Source organism: Lonchura striata, chromosome 10, assembly GCF_050655825.1.
Source record: "Lonchura striata isolate lonStrDom1 chromosome 10, ASM5065582v1, whole genome shotgun sequence".
In the NCBI taxonomy this organism is placed as follows: domain Eukaryota; kingdom Metazoa; phylum Chordata; class Aves; order Passeriformes; family Estrildidae; genus Lonchura; species Lonchura striata.
The window spans coordinates 10,885,646-10,909,720 of NC_140712.1; the positions used below are offsets into that span (position 1 = coordinate 10,885,646).

Here is a 24,075-nt window from a genome sequence, read left to right on the forward strand (position 1 = left end):
GCTCCTGCCGGGGAGCTGTGGAGTGGTGAGGTGACCCCTGAGCGCTCTCTCCTGCAGGCTGAGCCGCGCGGCGCCCCCAGCCGCTCCCGCCGGGCTCGCCCCGCACGCAGCGCGCGGCTCGCCCCGCACGCAGCGCGCGGCTCGCCCGCCCCCTCCCGCGCAGGGCGGGCCCGGCAGGGCGGGCGCTCCGGGCCAGGTGCGCCGCTCCGCGCCTGCGCACGGCCGCGCGCCGGCCGCGCTCCATCCGGGCACCGCGCTCATTGTGCGCGCGGCCGCCGCGCTCGCCCGCCCGCTCTAAAATGGCCGCCGCCGCCTCCGCTCCCGCTGCCGCGGGGGCTCCCGCGGCTCCCGCGGCGCCGCCCACCGAGAGCAAGAGGATCAGCGACCTGCGCGTCATCGACCTCAAGTCGGAGCTGAAGCGGCGCAACCTGGACATCACCGGCGTGAAGACGGTGCTGATCGCCCGGCTCAAGCAGGTGAGCGGCGGGCGCAGGCCCGGCCCGGCCCGCCCCGGCGGCCGCCGCTGCCGCCCGGCTCGGGGGGCGGGGCGCTGCCGGCGGCCCGGTGTGTGGGGCGGGACCTGTCCCCGCCGTGCCGCCGGGCCGGGGTCCGCCCCACCGAGCCCCCGCGCTGTGCAGCCCCCGTGGGGCGGGCGGGGCGCGGTGTCCCGGCCGGCGGAGCTCCCGCCCCGGCCGGCGGAGCTCGCCCCGGGCCTTGCGGCCCGCCCAGCGCCGCGGGCGCCGGAGCTGTGGGGCGAGCCCCGGGGCAGGCTGTGCTGAAGGGTGTCTGTGCTTCCCGCTGTCCTGGTTTTGAGCTGCCCTTAATGCCATTATGGATGTCGTTGTGGCCTTCTGGTGTTACGTTTCCAGAGAGAAGCGTGCGGATCCTTGATAAGATGTACTTCTAAATGTCATGTTAACAGCTGAAACTCTCAGCCTTTATCATTAGTGTTCCCTTGCTCTTCTCCAGCTTTAAGAGAAAAGTTTCACACGGAGTATTTTGCCAATATATTTGAGATGACGAAGGAACTGTTTGGCTTACAGACTTCTGCTGAAGTCAAACTGTCCAGCTTTCCACGGAAAACCACTTAAAATTGTTTTTTTTTTTCTCATTTAGGCTATTGAAGAGGAAGGAGGTGATCCAGATAATATTGAAATAAGTGTTTCAGCTGACACACCCACCAAGAAACCAACTAAAGGCAAAGGTTAGGATCTATTGATATACTTCATATTCTTACCCAGTTTGTTTTTTTTTTCATGTATCACCTTAAAGAAGGACTGTGGTCTGTATTTTGGATGCAGCTGTGACTTTACTGTTGACAGCTTCTGTCATATAAGATGTCCTTTGCCTTGCATGTCTGTTTTCAGTCACTGTATGTAGACAATGTATGGGGATGCTGGAGCAATATTTATTGAGATAGATATAGATGGATGGAATATGACTCACTTAAGAGATGTGTGCTCTGAGGTAGTGGCTGTAGTGCCCACAGCTCCTGGAGAGCTGTGCTGAGTGCTGTGCGTGAGCTGTGAGGGGTTTGGCGTGTGCTCAGAGATCTGAACATGGGGTGTTCCAGGTGCAGGTGGAGCAGGAGCTGCTGGGGGCTCTGTGGGGTCTCTGGGGGGCTCTGTTGGTCCTGTCCACAAGGATCTGTGTGACAGAATGGGTTCTTCAGCCATGAGCAGGTGCTGGACCTGGCTGGTGGTGAGGGCACAGCAATGTGCTGAAGAGGACCATGTAGTGTGGCTGTGCATGGTCTCTATTAAAGACAGGATTGATAAACATGAATTTTCTGAATTGGTGTTGAAGTATCACAGTGGAATGTTTAATTAAGATATTTTAGTGTTTCTGTTGTGAGAAATTAATATTTAGATTTTGTGCGGATCTGCTTGACAGTGATTTTTTTTCAGATTTTTCAGCTCTGTTTTCTTTTACCTGAGAGTTTAAATACTGTTTTCTGAGTTTGGAGTCTGGGGGATTTTAGGTTGGGTTTGTATTTTCAGTTGTTCTGGGAACATCTGTGATCTATTAGCACTGGGAAAGGACCTGTCTGCTTTATGCACAGCATTTTTCAGGGAACAGACACACTAAGAATGTTTACACATGTGCTACAGGGCCCTGTTTTGGATGTGAACAGTCTTATACCACTGTCTCTTGTCATGGGCTGAGTTTTCTGGTGAAAGTGATTATTCAATCAGTCCGGTGCTGTGAAAGGTGAAATTAGTGTCTGCTTAGAAAGTTTGAATAACTTCGTTTCACTTTTCACACATTAGAGAAGTGAAAGGAAATAAACTTTCAGGTGTGGTTTTGTTTGTTTTTTTTTCCTATGACATTACTTTATTCCCTGCTTTAGAAAGGTGACTGCAGATTAAGATAACTACATGAAAGCTAAATAAGGAAACTCTTCGCAGTTTTTCATAGAGAAATCTAAATGGCTCCTTGTTCTGCTGTGACAAACACTTCTCTTATCTACTGCTTTTTATCTTCTAGTCTCCAAACTAGTATAATGATATGCATAATGTTCTTGAACTGGCTTCTTGGTAGTTAGACTGTTTTGCTTCTGCAGAGGTAGTTTGCCAAGCAGTGCTGCTGCTGCCTGAGGCAGGGCTCCAGTAGCTCTTCCTGCCACCTCTCCTGTGTCCCAGATCCTGATGCATACATGTGACATGAGTGTTCTTGGTAAACCTCAAAGGAAAACACGGTGAAGTTCTTATCAGTTCATTTTGCAAGCTCAGGAGTTTTTCCTCCTTACTTTTTAGATTACAGAAGTCTTACGAACAAATTTTACGGCAAAAGTATGGGAAGTTCATGGTGGAACATGAAAAATTTCACTGTTTAGTCTAATTGAAGTATTTTTTTATTGTATTGGTTTATTTCTAACTGTAGGAAATAATACATTGGTTGATTTTTAACTACTCACTGTGAGGTGTTTTTCTTCTTTACTGATTTTGCTGACAGATTGATCCAGGCCTTTTTGCTAATGCTTGTTTTCTCCCACCCTACAGCTTCAGACTAATAGTGATGGGTCTTTAATTATTGTACTACTGGACAACAGTAAAATTAATGACATTACTAGTTCCTATAGTATTTTCCCCCATGCTATTATTGCTGTACAAGGGAGAGTAGGAGTATTAGGTACTCACTTACAAGGAAAATACATCTTCAGGAAAGGCCAGGGAGTGGAAGTGATCATTAAAACCTACTTATAGCAGCCAGAAGGGGAGGCCAGTGGGAGGGAAGGAAGGAGGTTGTCCTTCCAAAAAGTCCCAAAGTGTGTCTGTTGGCTTTAGGGTTTAGATCTGAAAGTCTTCTGTAACCAGTTTTACTGAAGCTCTTATGGTCTGTGGAAAAAGTGGGATTCTGATTCCCTAGCACTGTCTGTCACAGCAACCTGGTCTGGAATATTGATACAAGTCAAATTAGAGTGGGAATGGGGTGTGGTGAGGTGGGGAGGGAATGATACTTTTCTCTTTCATTGCTTTTTTTGTGTGTATGTTTACTAAAAGGGAGAACAATACTCAAAAGATTAACAGTTGGACTTTATTTCATACAAATTAAAAAATGCTGGATTACAGAATCCTTCTGCAAGCAAGAATCCTTGATCAATCCTCATGCAAAGTTAGTAGAAATTTAACACTATTTCTAGATGCTACTTTAATTAAATAATCAGGGTAAAGAACTGCAGAGCAGCTAATCAGAACATTATACAGGTATATAGGTAAGATCAGTTGGTTTTGCCAATTAAAGTTTGAAAGGAATAAATGCCAAGTGCTCCTTTTTTAAGTGCCTCAGGTGTGCCTCTCCACCCTAGCATTTAGTAGTTATGGAGGAGTTTCTCTTGTGAAAAGGTGACAGGTTTTGGAGAAAGCTTATCTTTTCAAGCCTGACAATTCTGCTGCCTGATCTGGTCTCTAGGAGAAGTTATCTTACTGCTAGTATGAAATATTTTTCAAATGTTTTTGATATGAATGCTCCTTTGAAGGATCTGCAATCAAAAATGTTTTTGAATATTGAAATATTGAAGTTGGTAATTGAAAATTACTTTCCTGACAAATTCTGGAATTAGTGTGGGTGAAGAACAGATTTTTGGCTGATAAATTTTTAACTTTGGAGAATTAATGTGAGCAAAGATCTTTTTTTTTTTCTGTTCTGCAAGCTTCTGAGGCCAGTTATGTACCTGTTAGTTTGTGTCTTAAGTACCTCTCTAGTTTCCAACTGAATTCCAAGTTTGACAATACTGTTTCTTGGATCAAAAGCTGACAGTGGTTGGCTTGTACTATTGCCCAAATAATTTTGACTTCTTTATTAAAGCTGTTTAGTTACTTAAATATAAGAACAAAACAAAGTAAACTAAGTTGTACACTTAGATTTCACAGACCTTTCTTTCTAAAAACAATGAATGACTAAGAACTATATTTTTTAGCCACAGTAGAAGACTTAAATATTCCTGTACCTCATGGTACCATTTCAGAATTAGAAAAGGATTATTTACTTTTGTTAATATTGTGGCAAATGATACTTTTCAAATTGCAGTAGGCCTCTTAATGTTATAGAGAGTTTATTTCATTGTAAGGATTTACCTCCTCTTTACCTCTTATCCCATGTTTTTGATGAATCCTTAGCATTAGGTGTGAGAGAACCCTGTTGGGAGTTTCAGCAGGAATACCAGAAGAAATACAAACACTAATTTTTCCAAAACTTTCTCATGTGTCACTCTGCATCTGCTTGAGATGCAAATATCTAGTTCAAGAGTAGTCCAGAACATACTCTTCTGTAATTCTCTAAACACTCTGGTAGCCTGAATTCCTCACATGGAGGACCATGAATAGGTAGAATAATCTTGTGCTACTGTAAGGCTTGTAAATAAAATGAAAGCTAAACCTGCATAATGTAAAACCAACAAAGATGTTCTAATTTTTCTACTTACTTATAAGGAGAATATTTGTTCTCTGTGTAATACTCTGTTGCAATTTTATGATGTGTAGCAATTGCTGTTGCCAGAAAAGGGATTGAGCACGGCTTCTAAAGGAGTGCCATCACTCCAAGGTAAATGAGTGTTTGTGTTGTTAAGCACCCAGTGGTGAATGCTACATACACACTGACATTTTCAACAGCCACTGCTTGGATAAACTTGTACAGAAATGTGGGTGCTGACAACTTGTGTGACTGTAGACCAGCTGTGCCTCTTGTCTGCAGAAGGTTCAGCTGCTCTGGCTCTGTTTGTTAACTTACCCTTCAATCAGGTCAACACCAGTCTGGAATAAGTTCAGAGAAACTGTAGTTTTCTGTAAGGTGTGTGTTGCAATCTGATTTTAGTTATGTGAATTTAAGAGCCTTTAAGCAGCCCACTGTAAATGAGTGTCAGTCAGACAACTGTTGAATTTTTTGTGGATGCTGGCTTTTGGCAAATTACTGTATCAACGTCTGAAAACTGTCTGTATCAGAACCTTGAAATGGCACTTTGGAGTGGCATAGTGTAACTCTAACCAGAGCAAAGTAACCTGAAGCACAGAACTTGAGAGGGAGAGCAGACTTATGCCACTTCCTGGCTTGAAGTTGAAAAGTGAAGGTCATTCTTCAGGACTCCTTATGCCATGGAATACCTCTGGTACTCAGAGTAAATGGAACTTGCTACAAAGACAACAGACATAGTATAGAAGGGCTAATGAAATCATTACTTAATCTAGTAGCAAATAAAAGATAAATCAGCTTCATTACTGAATGCTGTAAATTGCTCTTCATGAGGACCGGTCCATAAAATACAGTTCTCTTGCATTATGGTGGGGCTGACTTGAGGTAGCTTTGCCATTGGTTTGGTTTTCTTTTCTGTTCCCTGTAAAGTCTCGGTTCTAGCACACCAGCCATAGCTCCTAAGGCAAAATGATTTAAATTATTATCTAAACAGCTTTCATGATAGTGTGTGCTAGAGAGTTGCTAAATGTGTTGAGCATGTGCCTTGTGTGCTTGCCTGTCTCTGTGTGTGCTTAGCTGGATATGGGGTGCAGGAAATGCATGGTCTTTCAGGTTTAATACACTGAAGTGTGAAAAGGGTAAGATAGAAAGCACTGGAATGTGTGTAGAAATCCTGGCTGTTTCTCACTGCTTTTTATTTATGTTGAAGGTATCTGGGATCTCTAGATTCTATCACAGAATGCTAAAAATCCAGCACAAAATTTGAGTTAGTCTTTGTTTCAGGCATCAGCTGTGATGCACATCAGAAACTGTCCTTTCCAGTGTAAGTCCTCTTCCTGAGAAGAGCTGGCTTCCCTTAGCACCTGTGCAGGTGGCTTTTTGCACCAAAATCTCACAAATCTACTACATTAAAAGTATAAAACAGGATTTTCTGTGTTTTTTTGGAGGTTTTGTTTGTTTGTTTTACGTGAAATAAAATCAGTGACAGTGACTTTAGATTTGAAAGTTTAAATCTCATATTTTGCAGTTGCAGAAATAGCTTCTGGCATGTGCCTTTTCCTGGAGATCAATGTATGCCTGTACTGAATACAGCAATGTGCTTTTTCTGAGAGTATGGTCAGAGTGCTGCCTTTCAGGGAAATGAGTAAAAGCAACTGGAATCCAAACAAACCCAATAGTGTGTACTTCTTGCCTTGTAGTTGAGTACTTTATAGCTTTGAAGTTCATTTAAGAACTGCATATGAAAGACCATGGAAATTAATGGCTGAAAAAATTGAGGATTTCAGCTAGCAGAGATGTCCATACTGTGTTGAACTGTGGTGTATGATTTTCTTTTAGATTCCTTTGGAATAACTATAAAATTGGTTTAGCCATTCATTAGAGGTTGAAGGGAGATGGGAAGATTCCATGCCAAAAAAATGAAGCATTAAGTGCTAGTTATGACTGCCTTCTCATTTGCATTTGAATTGACACTGAGTTTCAGAAGAAGATACAGTAAAGACACTTCCTAACAGAGCTGCTTTTGTACCTTGTGCTACTGAAAACTGTTGCATAGGCTAATGTTTGATAGACTGAATCTAAGAGACAGAACCTTCTTCAAAGGGTGTGTTTGTGTCGAGATGTTTCTGCCTAGTGTTCTTAGGTCTTGTTTTTCAGAAGAGTAAGGGAATGCAGTGGGTTCCAAAGGGAACTGTGTCTAGTCATCATCCCCACAGAGATATCTCTAACAGAGAAAAGTGTGTCTGTGCTGGAAGAGCAGAATTCCTCAATGGAACAGGCCCTTAATACAGTAAAGCATATCTAGAAAGCAGAAGTGCTGCACCTACTCAGTTCTTCTGCCTTGCTTCATCCCCTACTGAAAAAGGTGGCTTGGAGAGCCTTGTAAGTGCCATGCTTGTGGATATTCAAAGATGCAGCTAAATAAAACCCTGAGACCTTCTGTTGTCCTTGGAATGTCGTAATTTTCAGCAGGCAATTGGGTGAATAGATGACCTTTAGAGGTTTGTTCTAACCTAATTTCTCAGTGATGTTAGTTATCCTCTAAAGCAAGACCTTTCCAATGTCATAATGTCTAGTTAACCTCAGTAATTCCAGAAAGGTTTAGTTTCTAGTTCAAAGTTCTCCTGAATTCCATTATCACTCAAAATAGAAGGATGTGTATTAAGATCACTAAGTTGGATGTAGCAATTTGTTTATTGAACAGCATTGATTGTTCATTCTTAGCTGACATTTTATCTCCTTATCTTAAAAATTAATCAGTTTTTGGAGGGCTGTATTATAGTGAACAATCCAACTAAACTAGAACAAATAGAGAACAATAAAGGCCAGACATATAATCAATATTAAAAGTGTGTTCTACATAGCAGGTCTAGCCACAGCATATCCCATTATTTCAGGTAAAAAGCAGGAAGCTGATGAATTGGCTGGTGATGCTTCAGTAGAAGAGGACTCCTTTGTCAAGGTAATAAAAGTATGTAAAAACTTTTCCCATTTTTTTATTTAAGGTCACTGTTTGACTTCAGTTGATGAAAAAGCTTCCATTTTCTTTGTGGTAATTTATGTGGAAATTTGGAGCATTGTTTTTACTGTATCCACAGTGTGATGCCTAAGGGTATGAAGCTGGGGGGTTTTAAAACATGATATGAATTTTATTATGAATGTGAGACACTGGTCCAGCAGTGAAACACTGATTCTAGCAGAGAATTTTTTTTTTTTTTAGAAAAAAGCTAATACTTTAGTTATATTAAGTATTTTTGTTCACACCAAAAGGAAAGTGAATTGGAGGATCAAGATGGAAATGATGAACTGAAAGACTTCAAAGAATCTGTTGAAGATGAGAACTTGAATTCTAAAGAGCTACCATCTGCAGAAAAGAAAAGATACCATGACCTGAAGCCAGTGGAGACAACAGAAGATGTGGAGAAGGATTCTGAAAGTCAGGTATTTGGCTATATTTTACATGAATTTTTCTTAGTGTTTCTTACTAGGAAGTCAGAATTAGATTTTCAGTTTGTCTTGCTTATCTCTAAAAGATAACTCTTTTTATTCTATTCTTTCTATTTGCCTTGATTTGTATTTGAATAGTCCTGAAACAAATGTGGCACTGACTGATAAAATTCTACTCTGTCCATACAGAGTTAGTTCCTAAATGGTCCTTTTCCCTTGTCCTAGCAGTAACTTGTGCCTTTCAGTTTATTGTTCAGATTATTTACATCAGGAGAACTGCTCATGGATGTTCACATTGTTGAGTGTGTATCTACTTAAATGTTTGCTGATCTAATGGAACCTCTTGACCCTCTGGATGTTTGATGTCTTGTAAATAGTTTGCTTATCTTGTCCCTTTTCTATTTCTATAGGAAAATGAAGGTCCAGACATAGAAGATTACACTTTTCCAGCTGTCCATGTGAGTTCTAAATCCATTCTGTTAAGCTGATTTTTGTGTCTATTTAGGTGGAAAATATACTGGTTTTTCTGTTCCAGTGTGCATGTTAGAGTCAGATGATGTAAGACTATAAAGGTAACCGGTATGGGAAGATTTCATTCAAATATTTAGTAATGCAGATAATTGTGGTACCAAATAAGTTGACCTATTTAAAGACATAATTCATGTCTACAATTTGGGATTGTTCAGTGCATAGAATATTCACAAAGAATATGTCTTACATTCCCTTAAAAACATGCCAGATGCTGTTGTAGTATGTACAACCTGTACAAGAGTTTAGAACTTCTGTTTAATGTAGAAGTTTGCCCTTGGAGAATGTGGGGAGTGCAGAACTGGGCATGGTTGTTTAGGGATGCTTTTTGGTGTTAGTACTAATATCGGATATCTCTAAGTTCAGAAATTCATTCTGAGTTACATGGAACTGATGCCTGGAAAGTGACATCTCATTGGGCATCTCTTGCTCTGTGAAATTAATGGGAAATAAGTAAATACCTATCCAAATCAGAGTTTCATTTTTAAGTAGCTACTGGAGGGAGGCTACCTAGTTTCTGACTTCTCTCTTGAGCATTTAAAGCTAGTGATGGACTGCTTGCATTTCTTTGAAAACAGTAATCAGCAGCTTGACAGACATTCTGAAAGCTTTGCTAAGGCAGAGAATAGTTCAGAAATGTCCCATTGAGTTGAGGGGGTAAGACAATATTTGCATGTCCCAACCAACTGCAAGCTCCAAGTGTTACAAATAAATGCCAAGTTGTTTCATAATAGTTTTTAGAGATTTGACAAGAGAGGTGCATGAGTTTGGTTCCTGGATAATCTTTGGAAACAGTTTTCAGTATTTGCCTTCATATAGTAGAAATTCTATGAAAAATACAAACTGTTCTGCTTAAAGTTTCAAAATAGGAGACATTTAGTGTTGACTTCCTTTTCTTGCAGGATGGGGAAGATGAAGAAAATGAGAAAGGTATGTCTAAAGTTTAATAGAGTTCAGAGGTCTTACTCTGGTAGGGCAGGCAACTTTCTCTTGTAACATTCAATCTCTACTAATACTAGGCTTATCTCCAGCACTAAGTATCAGTTGTCTCCTCATTGAGCTCAGCACCTGGAATCACTGCAGTCAGTTTATTTCACTCCTAAGAGTTACTTTGCTCTTAAGAGTTGGTTATCAGTGCTTATCAGTTACTGTGGTGGATGTATAATACAGTTGCAATACTATGATTTTTAATAAAAACCCATAGTATTCAAGGACTGAATTTAATACACGGTAAGTCTTGATGCCAAAGCTCCAACTTGCACTGCAGTAACTGATATTGAGTGAAATGCTGCACTCTCACACTGAAGTTGAGCACCCCACAAATGTATGGACCATCATATGCTTGGCTTACTGTCACTAAGAAATACCAGTTGTACATAGGATGGTAAAACAAGCGTTTCAAAACCTGTGGAGTGGCTACCATTTTTTAAGATGTGCTCATTAGTGAAACTGTAGAAGGAATGTAATGCATTTGGGCAAACAGACTTCCTGGACAGAAGTCATAAGGATTCTACATTTTGTGGACTCAAAAGGACATGGAACACCATCACTTTACACAAGATGGAATAAACACATTACTGAAGCTACAGGATTAAACTACAGACTCCATGTTTACGAGGGACCCCATGGCCGAAGTGTCTCATCTGTGCAAATCCAAGAATGGAGATGTCTCTGTGGGACTGAGATGGAAAATCTGCCCAGTGGATGAAGATTGAGACCATTTGTCTACGAACTCTGGATTAAGGCTCACCCTCCCATGTTCTGCAGCAGCCTTGTACAACTCACTTGACTGCCAAGCAACTGCTTGGAAAGGAAAAGAACAGCGAACACCGACGTGGAAGACTGGCTGGAATTCTCCAAGACTGTAATTCTTTCGGATTTGGGAAGGTTAGAAGTTCTGGAACCAGGAAGATGCAAAGACAGATTAAATCAAACTGTGAACATCCAAAGCAACTATGTTCTTCTGGAATGCTAAATCCTAAACTGGAAAATGGATACTTCTTATGAAGAACGGGTATCTCCAGGATGGAACCATAGTCTCCCTCCTAATGTTTTGGTATTTGTCTCTAGAAAATGTGTTTTGACATGAAGAATAAGTGATCCTGGGTAAAGGATTTATATTTGTGTTAATACACCTTGTGTTTTCTCTAACCTTCCATCAGTGCTAATAACTGGCTTTGTATTTTCTAGGTCCTATTCTAGCTTATGCATATGAAATTGTTTAAACTTCTTGTTTTGCCATATTTATTCCTGTTAAATCCTCTTAGATAAAGCAGGTTCTGGTGATGGTACACAAGAAGTATCTAAACCTCTTCCTTCAGAAGAAAGCCTAGCTGAGGCTGATCACACGGCTCATGAAGAGATGGAAGCTAACACCTCTGTGAAAGAAGCTGAGGATGATAACATATCGGTTACAATCCAGGCCGAAGATGCCATCACTCTGGATTTTGATGGTGATGACCTCCTAGAAACAGGTAAAAATGTGAAAATTACAGATTCTGAAGCAAATAAGCCAAAGGATGTGCAGGATACCATTTCACAGAGCCTGGAGAAGGAAAGCAAGGACTATGAGGTGACTGAGAACCATAAAGATGGTAAGAAGGAAGACTGCGTGAAGGGTGATCCCGTCAAGAAGGAAGCCAGAGAAAGTTCAAAGAAAGCAGAATCTGGAGACAAAGAAAAGGATACTTTGAAGAAAGGTCCCTCGTCTACTGGGGCCTCTGGTCAAGCAAAGAGGTTTGTTTTTCTATGTCAGTTCTTTACGATACTGAGTACCAGCATTCAATAAGATCACTCTACATTAAGGGGGTAGCAGCAAGAATCTTGTAATTAGTATCCTATGCTCCTGCCTATAGGTTTTTTGACCGCCATAAGTTACTTTTTAAAATTCAAGATCTTCGTATAGACACTATGTCCTACTGATTGCATTGTCGAATTGTCAGCATTTATTTATTTTTTTCAAATTGACGATTTTTTTAAATGTCCTTGTGATGATGGTAATGAACAGCTATCAGTTCTAAGAACACAAAATGAAGTCAAGTCCCCGTCCTGAAATCTGGAGAAGATTGCCATATATCCACTGAATAGAGTTGTCAGAAAATCTAGATCTTCAGGCATCTTGGGGAAAATCAGTGCAAGAATCCATAAGGGAATCATTTGTTCAAATATACAGTCTGGCCCTTTTTCATTTTTATTTTTTGAAATGTTAACTTGTTTGTTAGTGTTAGTAGTATAAAATGCAACACCAAATTCTCTAGTTTCAACTTTCTTCTGATTTTTTTAATTTGCTTCTCTAGCTCTACTAAGGAATCTAAAGAAAGCAAGACAACTTCAAAGGATGATAAAGGTAACTTATTATGAATTAGAGTAGTATTTCTTGAACTAAATGCTTTCGTGATTGAGAAGTTGCTTGCCATGTAATAAAATGGCTTATATGATTGAACTCAGCCATCCATAGTAAATTATGCTAGAGGTACAGTAGTCATTTGCTATATGTATGTGTCCATATATTTTGTTTCTCCTTATGCCAGATTTGTCATAAGATCAAAAATACTTATTCTAAAGACTTGATGAAAATATATTCTTCTATTGCAAAATACTTTTGGGAGCAAATTCATTTAACAAGTCTTTGTTTTGATGAGAAGCTATAATTTTCAGATAAGCCTGCTGTAACTTACAGCAAAACAAGCAAAAAATAATTGCAAGTACTTAAATGCCAATTAAATTTTTTTGTCTTGTTTGTAATTCTAGCTCATTTTTAAATAAACTGAACTCTCAAACAAGTACTATAGCTGAGATGCCAGCTTGCAAAATTGCACTTGTGGCTGTTTAATGTATTACATTTTAACCTATTTTTTTGCCTTGGAGCTTCCACCTGCTTTCATAAAACCCTGTATTACAATTATAAATTTGAAGAGTGGAGCTCAAGAGCACATTAATGTCACCAGTTATACTGATGCTTCATGGTTGAGCAGATGCATTTGTGTGAGCTCATGTGTCTCCTTATTTTACCTACTCCCTTTCTGCCAAAAACTTTTGTCACAGAATCTGTGGCATAACACCAAGGAAGGAATGAAGCTTTACCTGGTAAATGAATATGAGAGGAAATTTTTGTGGCAGACATAATTATTGGGTCTTCTGGAGATGTCTTTTCATGACAATTACATGCTTACAAGGAGACTGGGAGCAGATTTGCTGTGTCTTCATTTATGTCGCATATACAGTGATAACACTAAGGCTTTTTTAATATACACAGCCAAAGCCAGGATAGTGGCTGTTTTAATTGTGTTTATTGATGGTCTAAGTGTATTACAGAACCATAGAGTGTTATGGATTAGAAGGGACCTTAAAGATTATCTCATTCCAATGCCCTGCTGTGGGCAGGGACACCTTCCACTGTCCCAGATTGCTCCAAGCCTTGTTCAGCCTGGCCTTGGACACGTCCAGGAATCGGGTAGCCACAGCTTCTCTGGGCAACGCATGCCAGGGCACACAGGGAAGAATTTCTTCCTTATAAATCTAAACTAATATCAAGATAACCTTAGTATGACCATAACTGAGATGTTGCCTTTTTCTCTTAGTTGATCTTGATGCAGTGAAGAAACAAAACTATCCTTTTTTTTCTCGAGATGGTTAAATTACCTTTTAAAACTCTGCATATCACCAGATTTTCCAGCTGTCAAAGTGGAGATCTAGTTCCAGTCTTGCCTGTAGGACTGGCTACATTTTAACAGATCCCGAAGCAGTTCATTTACTTAGCAGCAAACAATAACAAGCTGAACTACATAACTGAAGACTAAAAGATACTGGGAATGAGATTACATGAGTCTCTTTAGAGTTCTTATTGCTGTGTTGTTGCAAAAATACCCAATCTATGGAGTGAGGGAAGTATTGAAGGCATATAGTGTTTTCCCATCTTTTATTTAGTATTTTCTTTAGTATGTGGGAAATAATTTTGGTGGGTTGAATCTAGTTCTACATCCAGTATTATTTTAAAAAAAACGTCTCTGGATGAAGCTGATACTTCAAGAAGTTGTGGAACTTGACCAGACGACTCTGGAGGCTGGGATTATCCAAGTCTCCTGTATTTGCCCAGTGTACAGACATCACAATGGAGAGTAAATACTGTGTGCAAAACTCCCTATTTTTATGGATGGTAGTTAATGATAACAGATTTTGAAGCTAAATGTACATACCCAAATGAGGAGTAAAGCACGCCTTTAACAAAGATTTGTATGATTTTGTCTATCCTTTGGGTACAAGGTAGCCAAGCTGCTGGTCTCAGTACATATACCTGGTTAAATAAATGAGATCTTATGGCATATGTTTTTTTTCTGTAAAAGTCTTTTCAAGAAAGGTAAGCAGATAAGCAATTGCTTAGAGGTAACAGGCTAAGTTTCTCTTTTCAGCAACACTTTAGTTGAATATTCATGGTACCTGTCTCCTTAATTTTTTGGCTGTTTTGTAAAACTTGTTTCAGGAAGCGCGAGCAGTGTTAGTGGTAGCAGTGGAAGTTCAACTAGAAACCTGTGGGTTAGCGGACTGTCTTCCAACACAAAAGCTGCTGACTTGAAAAATCTCTTTGGCAAATATGGAAAGGTATTTTATGGGATGTGATATCATGTGTGTGGTGTGTGTCTATTCCCCCTCCTCTATTCAGTTACAGAAATTAATACTTGATTTAGATAAAGGTTTGAGAGGAAATGTCTGACCAGTGCAATCTAAAACCCTATACTGCAGTAGTCAGTAAGCATACAGGAAGAACCATATGTTCATTTTATAAGAAGTTTTTCTTCCTGTGGAGGTAAGATAAGTACAAAAGAAGTTTCACAAATACTTGAATATTCTTGTCAGGACTGGCTTTTAAAATAACGATGGCTATGTTCGTTTGTAGCAACTGTATCTAACCACGAGTGCAAGGCAGTGTACTAACTGATAAACTTGTAATACAAATAGTGTTTATAGAACATCCTGCTTTGGGGAGACTTTTTAAAAAATGTGTTCTGAAGGCTTATGAATGGGAAGAATTGGTAAAAATGTGACATTTAATGTATGATCCTTTAGGGACTCTTTCAGTGACTTAATTTAAGCAGACTGTAAAAAGAAAAAATCATTAAGTCTGTTTTCCCAATTTTGGTTAATTGAAACATACAAATTCCATAGAACAGTGCAGAAATATTGAAAGCTATAAGCAGTCTTCTAAACCCAGGGTTCTCATTTTCCCAAAGGAGTTGCTGATATCTATGTGAATTTGTAGTGTTAGTGTAAGCCTGTGCAGATATGGCATTATTGTATCTTGGGAACTAGTTAAAACCTGAGCACTGTGACTATCAAGTGTGTGTACTGATTATGGCATATCTGATGTTTCCAGTGAAATTAGTAGGTGATTTTATTTAATGCATTCATGAGTGTGGACACCTGACAGAATATTTTGTTGAAACCTCCAGTTACTTGGCTGTTTTCACTGTAAAGCTGGTTGGTACTTATATTTACGTAGCTTCCCAATTTTAAAATTGATTGGGAAATATTTCATGACTGTACCATGACAGTCTAGACTGCCAAAAAGGTGAAACTGATGACAGCTAGAAAGATAAAATCCTTGCCTTTAGAGCATGACTATGGCAAAAAGACTGGCTCCAGTGGCCATAGGAATTATAGCAAGGAGGAAGATTACAAAGGTTAATACCTCCTTAAGAAGCAGATGTCAGAGCTGACTGCTAGAATGGCTTAACCAACACACTTGCTAGATAACTTTGAAGAATTGGCTTCTGTATTCAGTTACTACATAATACTGCTTATACTTTTCTGCCATTAATTGGCAGCTGCTGACTTTTTTTACTTTTTTTGTGGGGGTTCATCTGTCAGAGATGAACCTTGAAATTCAAGTCAGTGGTGTTTCTGTGAATGAATTTTGCCAGTAACTGAAGAAGCATTTAGATAATGGGCATGAGGAGGTGACTGGTCAAAGCATTAATTCACCTTGATGTGCAAGTTGGGATAAAGTTCTCAAAGCTTTTGAGAATTTGGGGGTGTCAATCTTTCTACTGGGGTGGGAGTTATGTTGCTGGTGAACTGGGGGGTTGGGGTAAATTTGTTTTCTTATATACTAGGGTAAAAATCTTATTGGAATAGCATAACTTCTGTAGAAATGTCTCTCTCAGAACCTGAATTCTTCCTGTTTGCATAGGTACTTGGTGCAAAGGTGGTCACAAATGCACGAAGCCCAGGGGCAAAATGCTACGGCATAGTAACAATGTCCTCTAGTACAGAAGTGGCCAGGTGTATCGCACACCTGCACCGCACAGAGCTGCACGGACAGCAGATCTCTGTGGAGAAAGTAGGTTTCATAACATGAAGACTTTTCCCAGAATAGACCATCTTTACAAGAATCTGTATTAACCTATTTGCTTTTGGAAAAAAAAATAGGTGAAAGGTGATCCCTCAAAAAAAGAATTGAAGAAGGAAAGTGATGAGAAATCTAGTTCGAGTAGGAGCATAGGAGATAAGAAGACTGCATCAAGTGACAAAGCCAGCAAGTAAGCAGTTTCACATCTTCTGAAATTGTGAAAATCTTCTAAGCTGAATTTCCCTCATTGGATTTTTATGTTCTTTTTCCTAATAAGAACTCCATCAACCAAAAAAGAAGAAAAGAAATCAGAGAAATCTGAAAAAAAAGAAAGTAAAGAAGCCAAGAAAACAGAAGGTAAAGATGAGAAGAGTGATAATGGAACAAGTGGCCCTAATCAAGAATCCACTAAAAAAACTGAAGAAAAGAAAAGAATAAGTATGCCATATAGCCATATTTCCTCCTGTTGAATATGTGTGTCTGACTTGTCTTGGGGGCATGTTCTTGCTCTTACTGGAAACCAGACAATTAAACACTTGTTCTTTTTTAGACTCCAGTAACACATTTTTTTCTTCCATACTTTATACTAATATTTAATTACAGGCATGTGCTGGTATGTTTCTCCTACCAGTACCAGATCACTTCAGAAATTTAGAAATTTCACGAAGGAGAGTTTTTAATAGGCAAATAGAGATAGTTGTATGTGTGTTTTTAAACCTTCTTTTATTTTTCTTTTTTTTTGTTTCCCCCCTTCACTAGGTGGTAAAAGCCCAGGTCAAGTTGTAGTTTTAGACCAAACAAAAGGAGACCAAGGCCACACTAGGACAGTTAGAAGGGGAAGGTTTGAGAAAGTAAGTATCTATAGATTTGATGCAATCCTTACCTGATTTGATCCTACCTTGCAGTTGATTCTTGCACTGAAGAGTCAATAAAGTATCACTAACTGTTAAGCTTAGATAGAAGCTTTGTATGCTTTGGGATTGCTAAGTTATTAATCATACTTGAACGTAGCATCCAGAAATCTCCCTAAATGAATGAGACTTCTGAAATAACCATTGTAATCTCTATCTATAGCCACAGATATTGAGGAACAAAGAGCGTATTATTCAAGAGAAAGTGAAATTCAGGGAATACAGGGGTAGAAAAGATATCTTGCCTTTTGAAAAGATGAAGGAACAGAGATTGCGAGAACACATGGTTCGATTGGAAAGAATACGACGAGCTGTTGAACTGCGAAGGTAGTAATTCAACTTTTTGCTAAAGGCTATTGTATACATTAATTGGTCAGATAGTATATTTAGAAATCTAATCAGAATTTATTCTGTCAAGCCTTCTAACCAGATGTTAAAATCTGGGACTCTTAACAGTATCTATATGGGAATTAACAAACTCCAAAATTTTTGTGTAATCTTTTAATAGCTATATATGTACACACACAGCTTAGAGTTTGTTACAGTGGGGGGTATATCTCATAAGTGTTACTGCATGCCAGTTTTCTTTTTGGAAAGGTGAGAAGTAGACTAGGAGACAGAGCCAAAAGTAGTGTTTGGGATTTGCTTGTTTGTATGTTTTTAAACAGAATGTTGTATCTCATAATGATAAATCAAGCATAATACAATCTTGACCCTTTAAACAGAAAGACCAAATGGCTACACTGTTATGTTCTGCTGTTTTCATATGGACAAAAGCTTGCAAAGAGCAGTTAAATGTGCTGTGTTGTTAGCTGGGTTTCCCAAAACAAAGGGAAACAAAGGAATTCCCAGCAAGCATAAAGCTTAGAAGAGAAAATGCCTTTTGTGCTTCCTCTAGGCTGTATTATGGGAGGTAAAAAGAAGAAAACAAAATGAAGCTGTTCATGCATCTACTCATGTGCAACTCAGAGTGGTCATGACTGGCCATCTGTCTTAGATTTTTGGACAGAAAACCCTAAGTAAATTTTTTGTTTGCTTGAAGAAGACAAGAGCTAAAATAGCATTTATTTTTTCGATTCAATCATATTCTTGGCTACTGAATACTGTTGTTACTATGTGACAAGTGAGAAATCCAAATTAAGAATAAAATTCATAAAAAAATTATTCTTGAAACGGCTTTTCCTATCAGTTGTCTGCTAATGATTCTCTAGATAAGCTATAATCACTTTGGGCAACTTGGGGCTAAAAGGAGTAGACTTCTGGTGCAAGGACTTCTGTGAAGAGCTTACCCTGAATGAGTTTTTGAATGTCTATGCCTAAAGTGACACTAGTTTTGGATGACAAAGTTTCTCAGATGAATTTCTGCTACCTCTTTTTTTTTCTTCAGGCGAAGAGAAATTGCAGAGCGAGAGCGCCGCGAGCGAGAACGGATACGGATAATGCACGAGCGAGAAGAGTGCCTGCAGAGGGAGAGGGAGCGACTCGAAATTGAGAGGCAGAAGCTGGAGAGGGAGAGGATGGAACGGGAGCGTTTGGAGAGAGAGCGTGTTCGGATTGAACAGGTGGGCAGAGCTGTGCTCTGGACTGTGCAGGAGCTTTTTGGAGGATGGCCCAGTTCGCCCTTGTGGGGAATTTTGCTCTTCACTCTTCTGCCCAGTTCTTTTTCTTTCATAAAACCCAGCCAAACATTACATAATTCACATTGTACAACGGGAATCTTCATCTTGTTTGCCTGGGAGTAATTTGATGTAAAATACTTGCTACTGTAGCAGCTATACAAATCAGTCTCTAAACATGAAGTCCAATCGATCACTTTGTCTATACCACTCTTCCATAATTTGACTAGATTTTTCCTATAGAATACTACTGCAAACTTCAAGAAATGTTTCTGGGTAAAAAATACAATAGTAATACAAGAAATTACCTGGAACCATTCGTATGTAACAGACAACAGCATCTTCAGAACTGCTGTCTACTTTTTGAGAAATATTCTCTGTGCCTTTTAATCTTATGTGCTACCCAAGGATGAATTTTATCCAATCACCTTTAGCAGAAAACTGACAAGGGATAGGTGTGTATCCTTGCTAACTGTTCTCTGGGTATCTCTAGTAAAGACCTGCTCCGTTTGTGGTTCCTTTCATGGCAGGAACGTCGGAAAGAAGCGGAGCGAATTGCACGGGAGAGGGAGGAGCTCCGGCGGCAGCAGCAGCAGCTCCGGTATGAACAGGAAAAGAGGAATTCGTTGAAACGTCCACGGGATGTAGATCACAGGTAATTCTCAAACTGGTCTTTTGCAGTGCATAATAAAAAGAAGGAGCTACAAGCCTTGTATCAGATTTGAAAATGCATTTGGACCTGAAGCAGGTCTTCTTCAAAGAACTGGATTTCTGATATTGCTTTGGTTTGATGTTAGTTTATGACAAACATGAAACACTCCTTATCTGTTGGAGGGAGCTTGGAAATTAAAGAAGAATCCCATGAATTAATTCTTATTGTGTGAAAAAAATACAATCCAGAGAATTTGCTGAGAAAAGCTGTTCTGCCTTAATGGTTGAAGCTTCTACTTTAAGAATTCATATTTCTGCTAAATGGATGGTTAGTTTTGGGTGTTTTCTTAAATTATATTGTCCACTACTCTTTAAAGAGTCTACCTTTGTCAGTGATTTTCCAAAGGTCAGATGAGCATCTCTTAAAATAGACAACTGACTCTCAACAGTTTTCTGCATATTAGACCTTGATTTGGCTGCACATGACTGATGAGGGTTCCTTTGTTTTGGCTAAAGGAGAGATGATCCTTACTGGAATGAGAGTAAGAAGATGGCTCTTGATACAGATGCACGTTTTGGCCATGGTTCAGATTACAGCCGCCAGCAGAACAGGTTCAATGATTTTGATCACAGAGAACGAGGCCGATATCCAGAAGGTTCTTCTGTTCCATCATCTTCTTTTGATAGGTAAGTTTAGATAATGGAGCAGGTATTTGTATGCCAGCATCTCTGTGGATTTCACTCCTGACTGTTCAAAACTGAATGTGGTGCTAAACGCTTTACACAGTTCTGATATAATGGAATTGCACTGTCCTGACATTTCTTGTGTCTTCAGGACTGGCCACTTTTATCATGGAATCTAATCTGCTTTTCTCTGAGGACTGTAAATTAGCTACCTGGTGGCCTTTTTTGTGAGATGTTTCAGAAAGATTTTGCAATTATTCCTTCCTCTTTCAAATCTAGTCACAAGTTCCTGTAGATTACCTGTCTAATTTACTGTGCAGTAAATTACAGATGGAACTTCATGGTTTCAGTAACCACTAGTAAAGCTAAGAGCACATAATTGTACCTTCTGGAATTCTGCTTTTAGGTTGCAGTGAACTAGAATTGTAAATACAATTCTGACTTGAGAAATACAGCATTCCCCTTTTCACAGTGGGCAAAAAGGCAGTCCCGTAGTTGGTTAAATTACACTGACCAAAATAGGAACAAATAAATGCATAAAGAAATGTTTAACTGGCTGTTAGAACTCAAGCTCCAAATTACAATTGTAGACATAAATACAATTTGGGGTGGGAAGGATTTCTGTTCCACATACATAGTAACAAACAACTAATACAAAGATGAGTGATATTTTATATCCTCATCCATGTGCTTACATGTGCAGAGAAGCGTGAAAATGGGAAACAAGTAATGACTCTTTCCTACTTTAACAACTTAGGCGAGATCGTTTTGTAAATCAAGGTGAGGCCAAAAAGACTCGCCCAACAGCACGAAGAGAAGAGCCGGGCTTTGAGAGATACCCCAAGACCTTCAGTGAGTCCAGAAGAAATGAACCACCACAGCCAAGAAGTGAACTCCGGGACACGGACAGACGTGAAGTGCGAGGAGACAGAGACGAAAGGAGAACAGTGATAATTCACGACAGACCAGAAATACCACACGGCCGACATCCCAGAGAAACCGGTTCCAACCCACCTAGGCAAACAAACTGGAAGGGCGAGGGAAGCATAAGCACAGACAAACGGGACGGCAGGTAAATGTGCTGACTAACCAGGGAAAGTACTGATTTCTTGTAGAATTTATCCATAGTAGCAATTTCTCAAGAGAGAATAGACCTTCTCCTCCTAAAGAAAAGCATTGGAAGAAATATGTAGGGTTATCAAATGCTAAATCTCATCTAGGAACTGGTTGCTGACTCCCAGCAGTCTGTTCTTATCATGAGTAGCAACACAGAGTTAAGGAGGCTTTTGTGTAAAATGCAGTTGTAAAAGAGTAGCATGTGAGCTTGAATTATTTAAAAAGCCACACAGATCTAAAGGAATGTTTCTAACAAGTCAGCTGCACGTTGCTAGGATCCACAGGAATCTCTGCTGTCTACATGTGCTGTGATTTGGTACCAATTCAACTATACTGAAACCAAAATTTTGATGAAAGCAATTTTTACAGAGGCGAGCGGCCAGATCGGTCGGGAAGGGAAGTGTCCGGCCACGTGAGGGGAGCACCTCCCGGGAGCCGCAGCAGCGCCTCCGGCTATGGAGGCAGGGAAGGAGAACGGGGCGTGATGGGAGAGAGAGGTGGAGGACAAGTGAGTCACCTTCTTGTCTTCGTGTGCATGAAGGAGAGGCTGGAAAATGCAGACTCATGCTGGAAGAATGACCATATAATACCATCAAAATGATCCACAAGCATTCTGCCTATTTTCAACTTAGTTTTCTTGATGTTAAAGGTTCTTCTTTAATAACCCAAAAAACGACAGGAAAATGACCCTATTCTTCTTGTCTGGCATCTTTATGATAAGAACAATACCTGGGAGTAGATGATAAAGCTTTTGAGAATTTGTTGTCACCTTTTCAGAGCTTTAACCATACACTCACTGCCTGCTATTTTCAGCGTAGTTTGTTATTTAATTTGTAATTTGATACTGAGTGAAAATCCTTCTGCATGACTTGTCTTTAAATACTACAGATTAACTCATTCCTGCTGTTATTTAAATCCTGAAGTATTTAAAAAGTATTAATGTTCTTCTTCCTGAGTTTTATGCCAGTGATAATGAGATCAGGGCAGAACTGGGAGTAAAGTATGAGTTTGTGGAACCTCACTTGTTGCATACTGGTCATTGCAACTAAGTTTGTTACCAAGAATTAACAGGAATATTGACCATGTGTGAGCAGCCTGTGGACTGAAATCTTGAAAGATTTGTGTTTATCAGCTGTAAGCTTATCTTTCTTGACAGGCCTGTTTTTTGTAGGTAAAACAGCCTCTTCTTTGTGAGAATGACTAGCTGTCACTTTCTCCCCAGCACTACAACGAGGACAGACATGTCGTAGAACGCCACAGTCGTGAAACTGGACCAAGGAAAGAATGGCATGGACCTAGTTCTCAAGGAAGTGGCTATCATGACACAAGGAGAATGGGAGATGGCCGTGGAGGAGGGGGCATGATGGCTCCACATACAAGGTACAGAAACCACTCCTTCCTCTCCATTCCCTACTGAGCCCCTGCAAGCTTTGGTGTCCTTCGGCAGTGCAGCAGGGTGGGTAGCAGCAGGGTGACTCTGTGGCTGCTGCACAGCCACAGCCCCGCCTGTCTGGCCAGCACAGGGCTCCCCAGGGTGCTGCTGCTGGCAGTGGGGCCCAGCAGCACAGTAGTGAGGGACTCCTTGCAAAGTCTCTTCTCCTGCATGTTTTCAAGTCTCTTTTGAGACTTAGAGTTTGACAGGAGATGTAAGAATGTTATTACCTGTGCACCAGGAGTTTAGGTATGTATCGTAACGCTTTCTTTAAAACTTCTGTTTCCAGTAACTCTTCACCCATTAATAGAGTTGTACAGATCACAGGCAATTCCATGCAGAGGGGAAGTGGCTCAGGATTTAAGCCATTTAAAGGTGGACCTCCACGAAGATTCTAAGATCTACAGCTGTTTGGTTTCAAGATAACTTATTGAAATTTCTTGTAAACTTTCTCTGATTAAGAACAGGAAATCTTGTCTGGAAATCCTGGTTAAATTTTTTTAATTTAACATGATTATTTTCCTCTCAATTTTGGAGGCATTTTCATAGTTACGTTGTAATTTTGGATAGTTTTTGTGTATCTTTGATAAGCATTTTCCCTGAGGCACTAGAGCTGTGTAAAAAGAAATTGGAACCAAAATATTTGTTAATTCTGTACAAAAGGATAGTTTGCAGCTGTGTGCTAGTAGTTTGATTTGCCAACATTAGCTCTGTGGTGTCATGCTTTAAAGTTAGCTACTTCTCACAACATCCACAATAACCTCCATTTTGAAGGTTGTCCAGACTATTATCTCTGCTTTCTAATTTGTAGAGAAATAAGATTTGTTCTTTCATTACTGGGTATTATGTAACCTATTTTTGCAGAAGGTACTGTTACATTGAGTGCATTTATGTGTATTCTTGCAAATGTATTCTTTTGAAATAAACCTTCATATTCTGTATAGCTTCTAGTAAGTCTTTAAAGCAGTCTGTGGGGAAGGAAGGCAGAATTAAACAGACATCTTGGTATAGCAAATCAAAGCATGAGTGCCATTAGGTTCTAACTAAAACTTGTCTCTCACTGTTACTGAATTAAAAAACTTAGAAGCACATTTGCTCACAGAAGAAAGATCAGAACCAAAAAACAGCAAAATACTCAAGCAAGGCCCAAAGCAATGATTTCCATTTGCTTTGTTTAGCAAAGCTCTGTGAAGTTTGCAACAGCTGAGGTTTTACACCAGACTACCACAAATTCTGCTTACAGGGCCTGGGGCCTCCTGCAGCTGCTCCTGATGTGGCCTTGAGCAGAAGGCTGCATCTTCTTAAGCCTTTTGGTTTGGGTCAGCATGGAAGGGTCTGTGTTAAACCTTCTGGACAGGCCCAAACAGAAATGCCAGGCAGCCAGGCCAGGACTCATTTATCACCCAGCCAGGGTCAGAGTAGAGTTACAACTCTGCT

General features: G+C 40.0%; 1 protein-coding gene across 11 annotated transcripts; it reads left to right on the forward strand.

Moving 5' to 3' along the window:
• Positions 1-277: 277 nt before the first annotated feature.
• Positions 278-23,579, forward strand: SLTM (SAFB like transcription modulator). 11 transcript variants are annotated; one of them, XM_021532043.3, is made up of 21 exons: positions 278-476; positions 1,117-1,204; positions 7,806-7,879; positions 8,179-8,349; positions 8,766-8,813; positions 9,786-9,813; positions 11,151-11,619; positions 12,180-12,229; positions 14,363-14,481; positions 16,070-16,219; positions 16,309-16,418; positions 16,506-16,666; positions 16,988-17,079; positions 17,303-17,466; positions 18,527-18,701; positions 19,286-19,410; positions 19,923-20,093; positions 20,848-21,162; positions 21,564-21,714; positions 22,429-22,586; positions 22,928-23,579. In XM_021532043.3, the coding sequence occupies exons 1-21, from the start codon at positions 300-302 to the stop codon at positions 23,034-23,036; spliced, it is 3,105 nt and encodes a 1,034-aa protein (XP_021387718.1). In that variant the 5' UTR covers positions 278-299; the 3' UTR covers positions 23,037-23,579. The 11 variants fall into 11 exon arrangements, with proteins under 11 accessions (XP_021387718.1, XP_021387721.1, XP_021387723.1 ...); XM_021532046.3 differs by having other exon boundaries at positions 21,576-21,714; XM_021532048.3 differs by having other exon boundaries at positions 16,506-16,585.
• Positions 23,580-24,075: the final 496 nt, after the last annotated feature.

What these genes read in the sequence shown, in the direction of transcription:
- SLTM (XM_021532043.3), top strand. Translation starts at nt 300, where the DNA reads ATGGCCGCCGCCGCCTCCGCTCCCGCTGCCGCGGGGGCTCCCGCGGCT. An exon ending in AACTTCAAAGGATGATAAAG is followed by an intron (nt 12,230 to 14,362) that starts GTAACTTATTAT and finishes AACTTGTTTCAG; the next exon opens with GAAGCGCGAGCAGTGTTAGT. An exon ending in AGCAGATCTCTGTGGAGAAA is followed by an intron (nt 16,220 to 16,308) that starts GTAGGTTTCATA and finishes AAAAAAAAATAG; the next exon opens with GTGAAAGGTGATCCCTCAAA.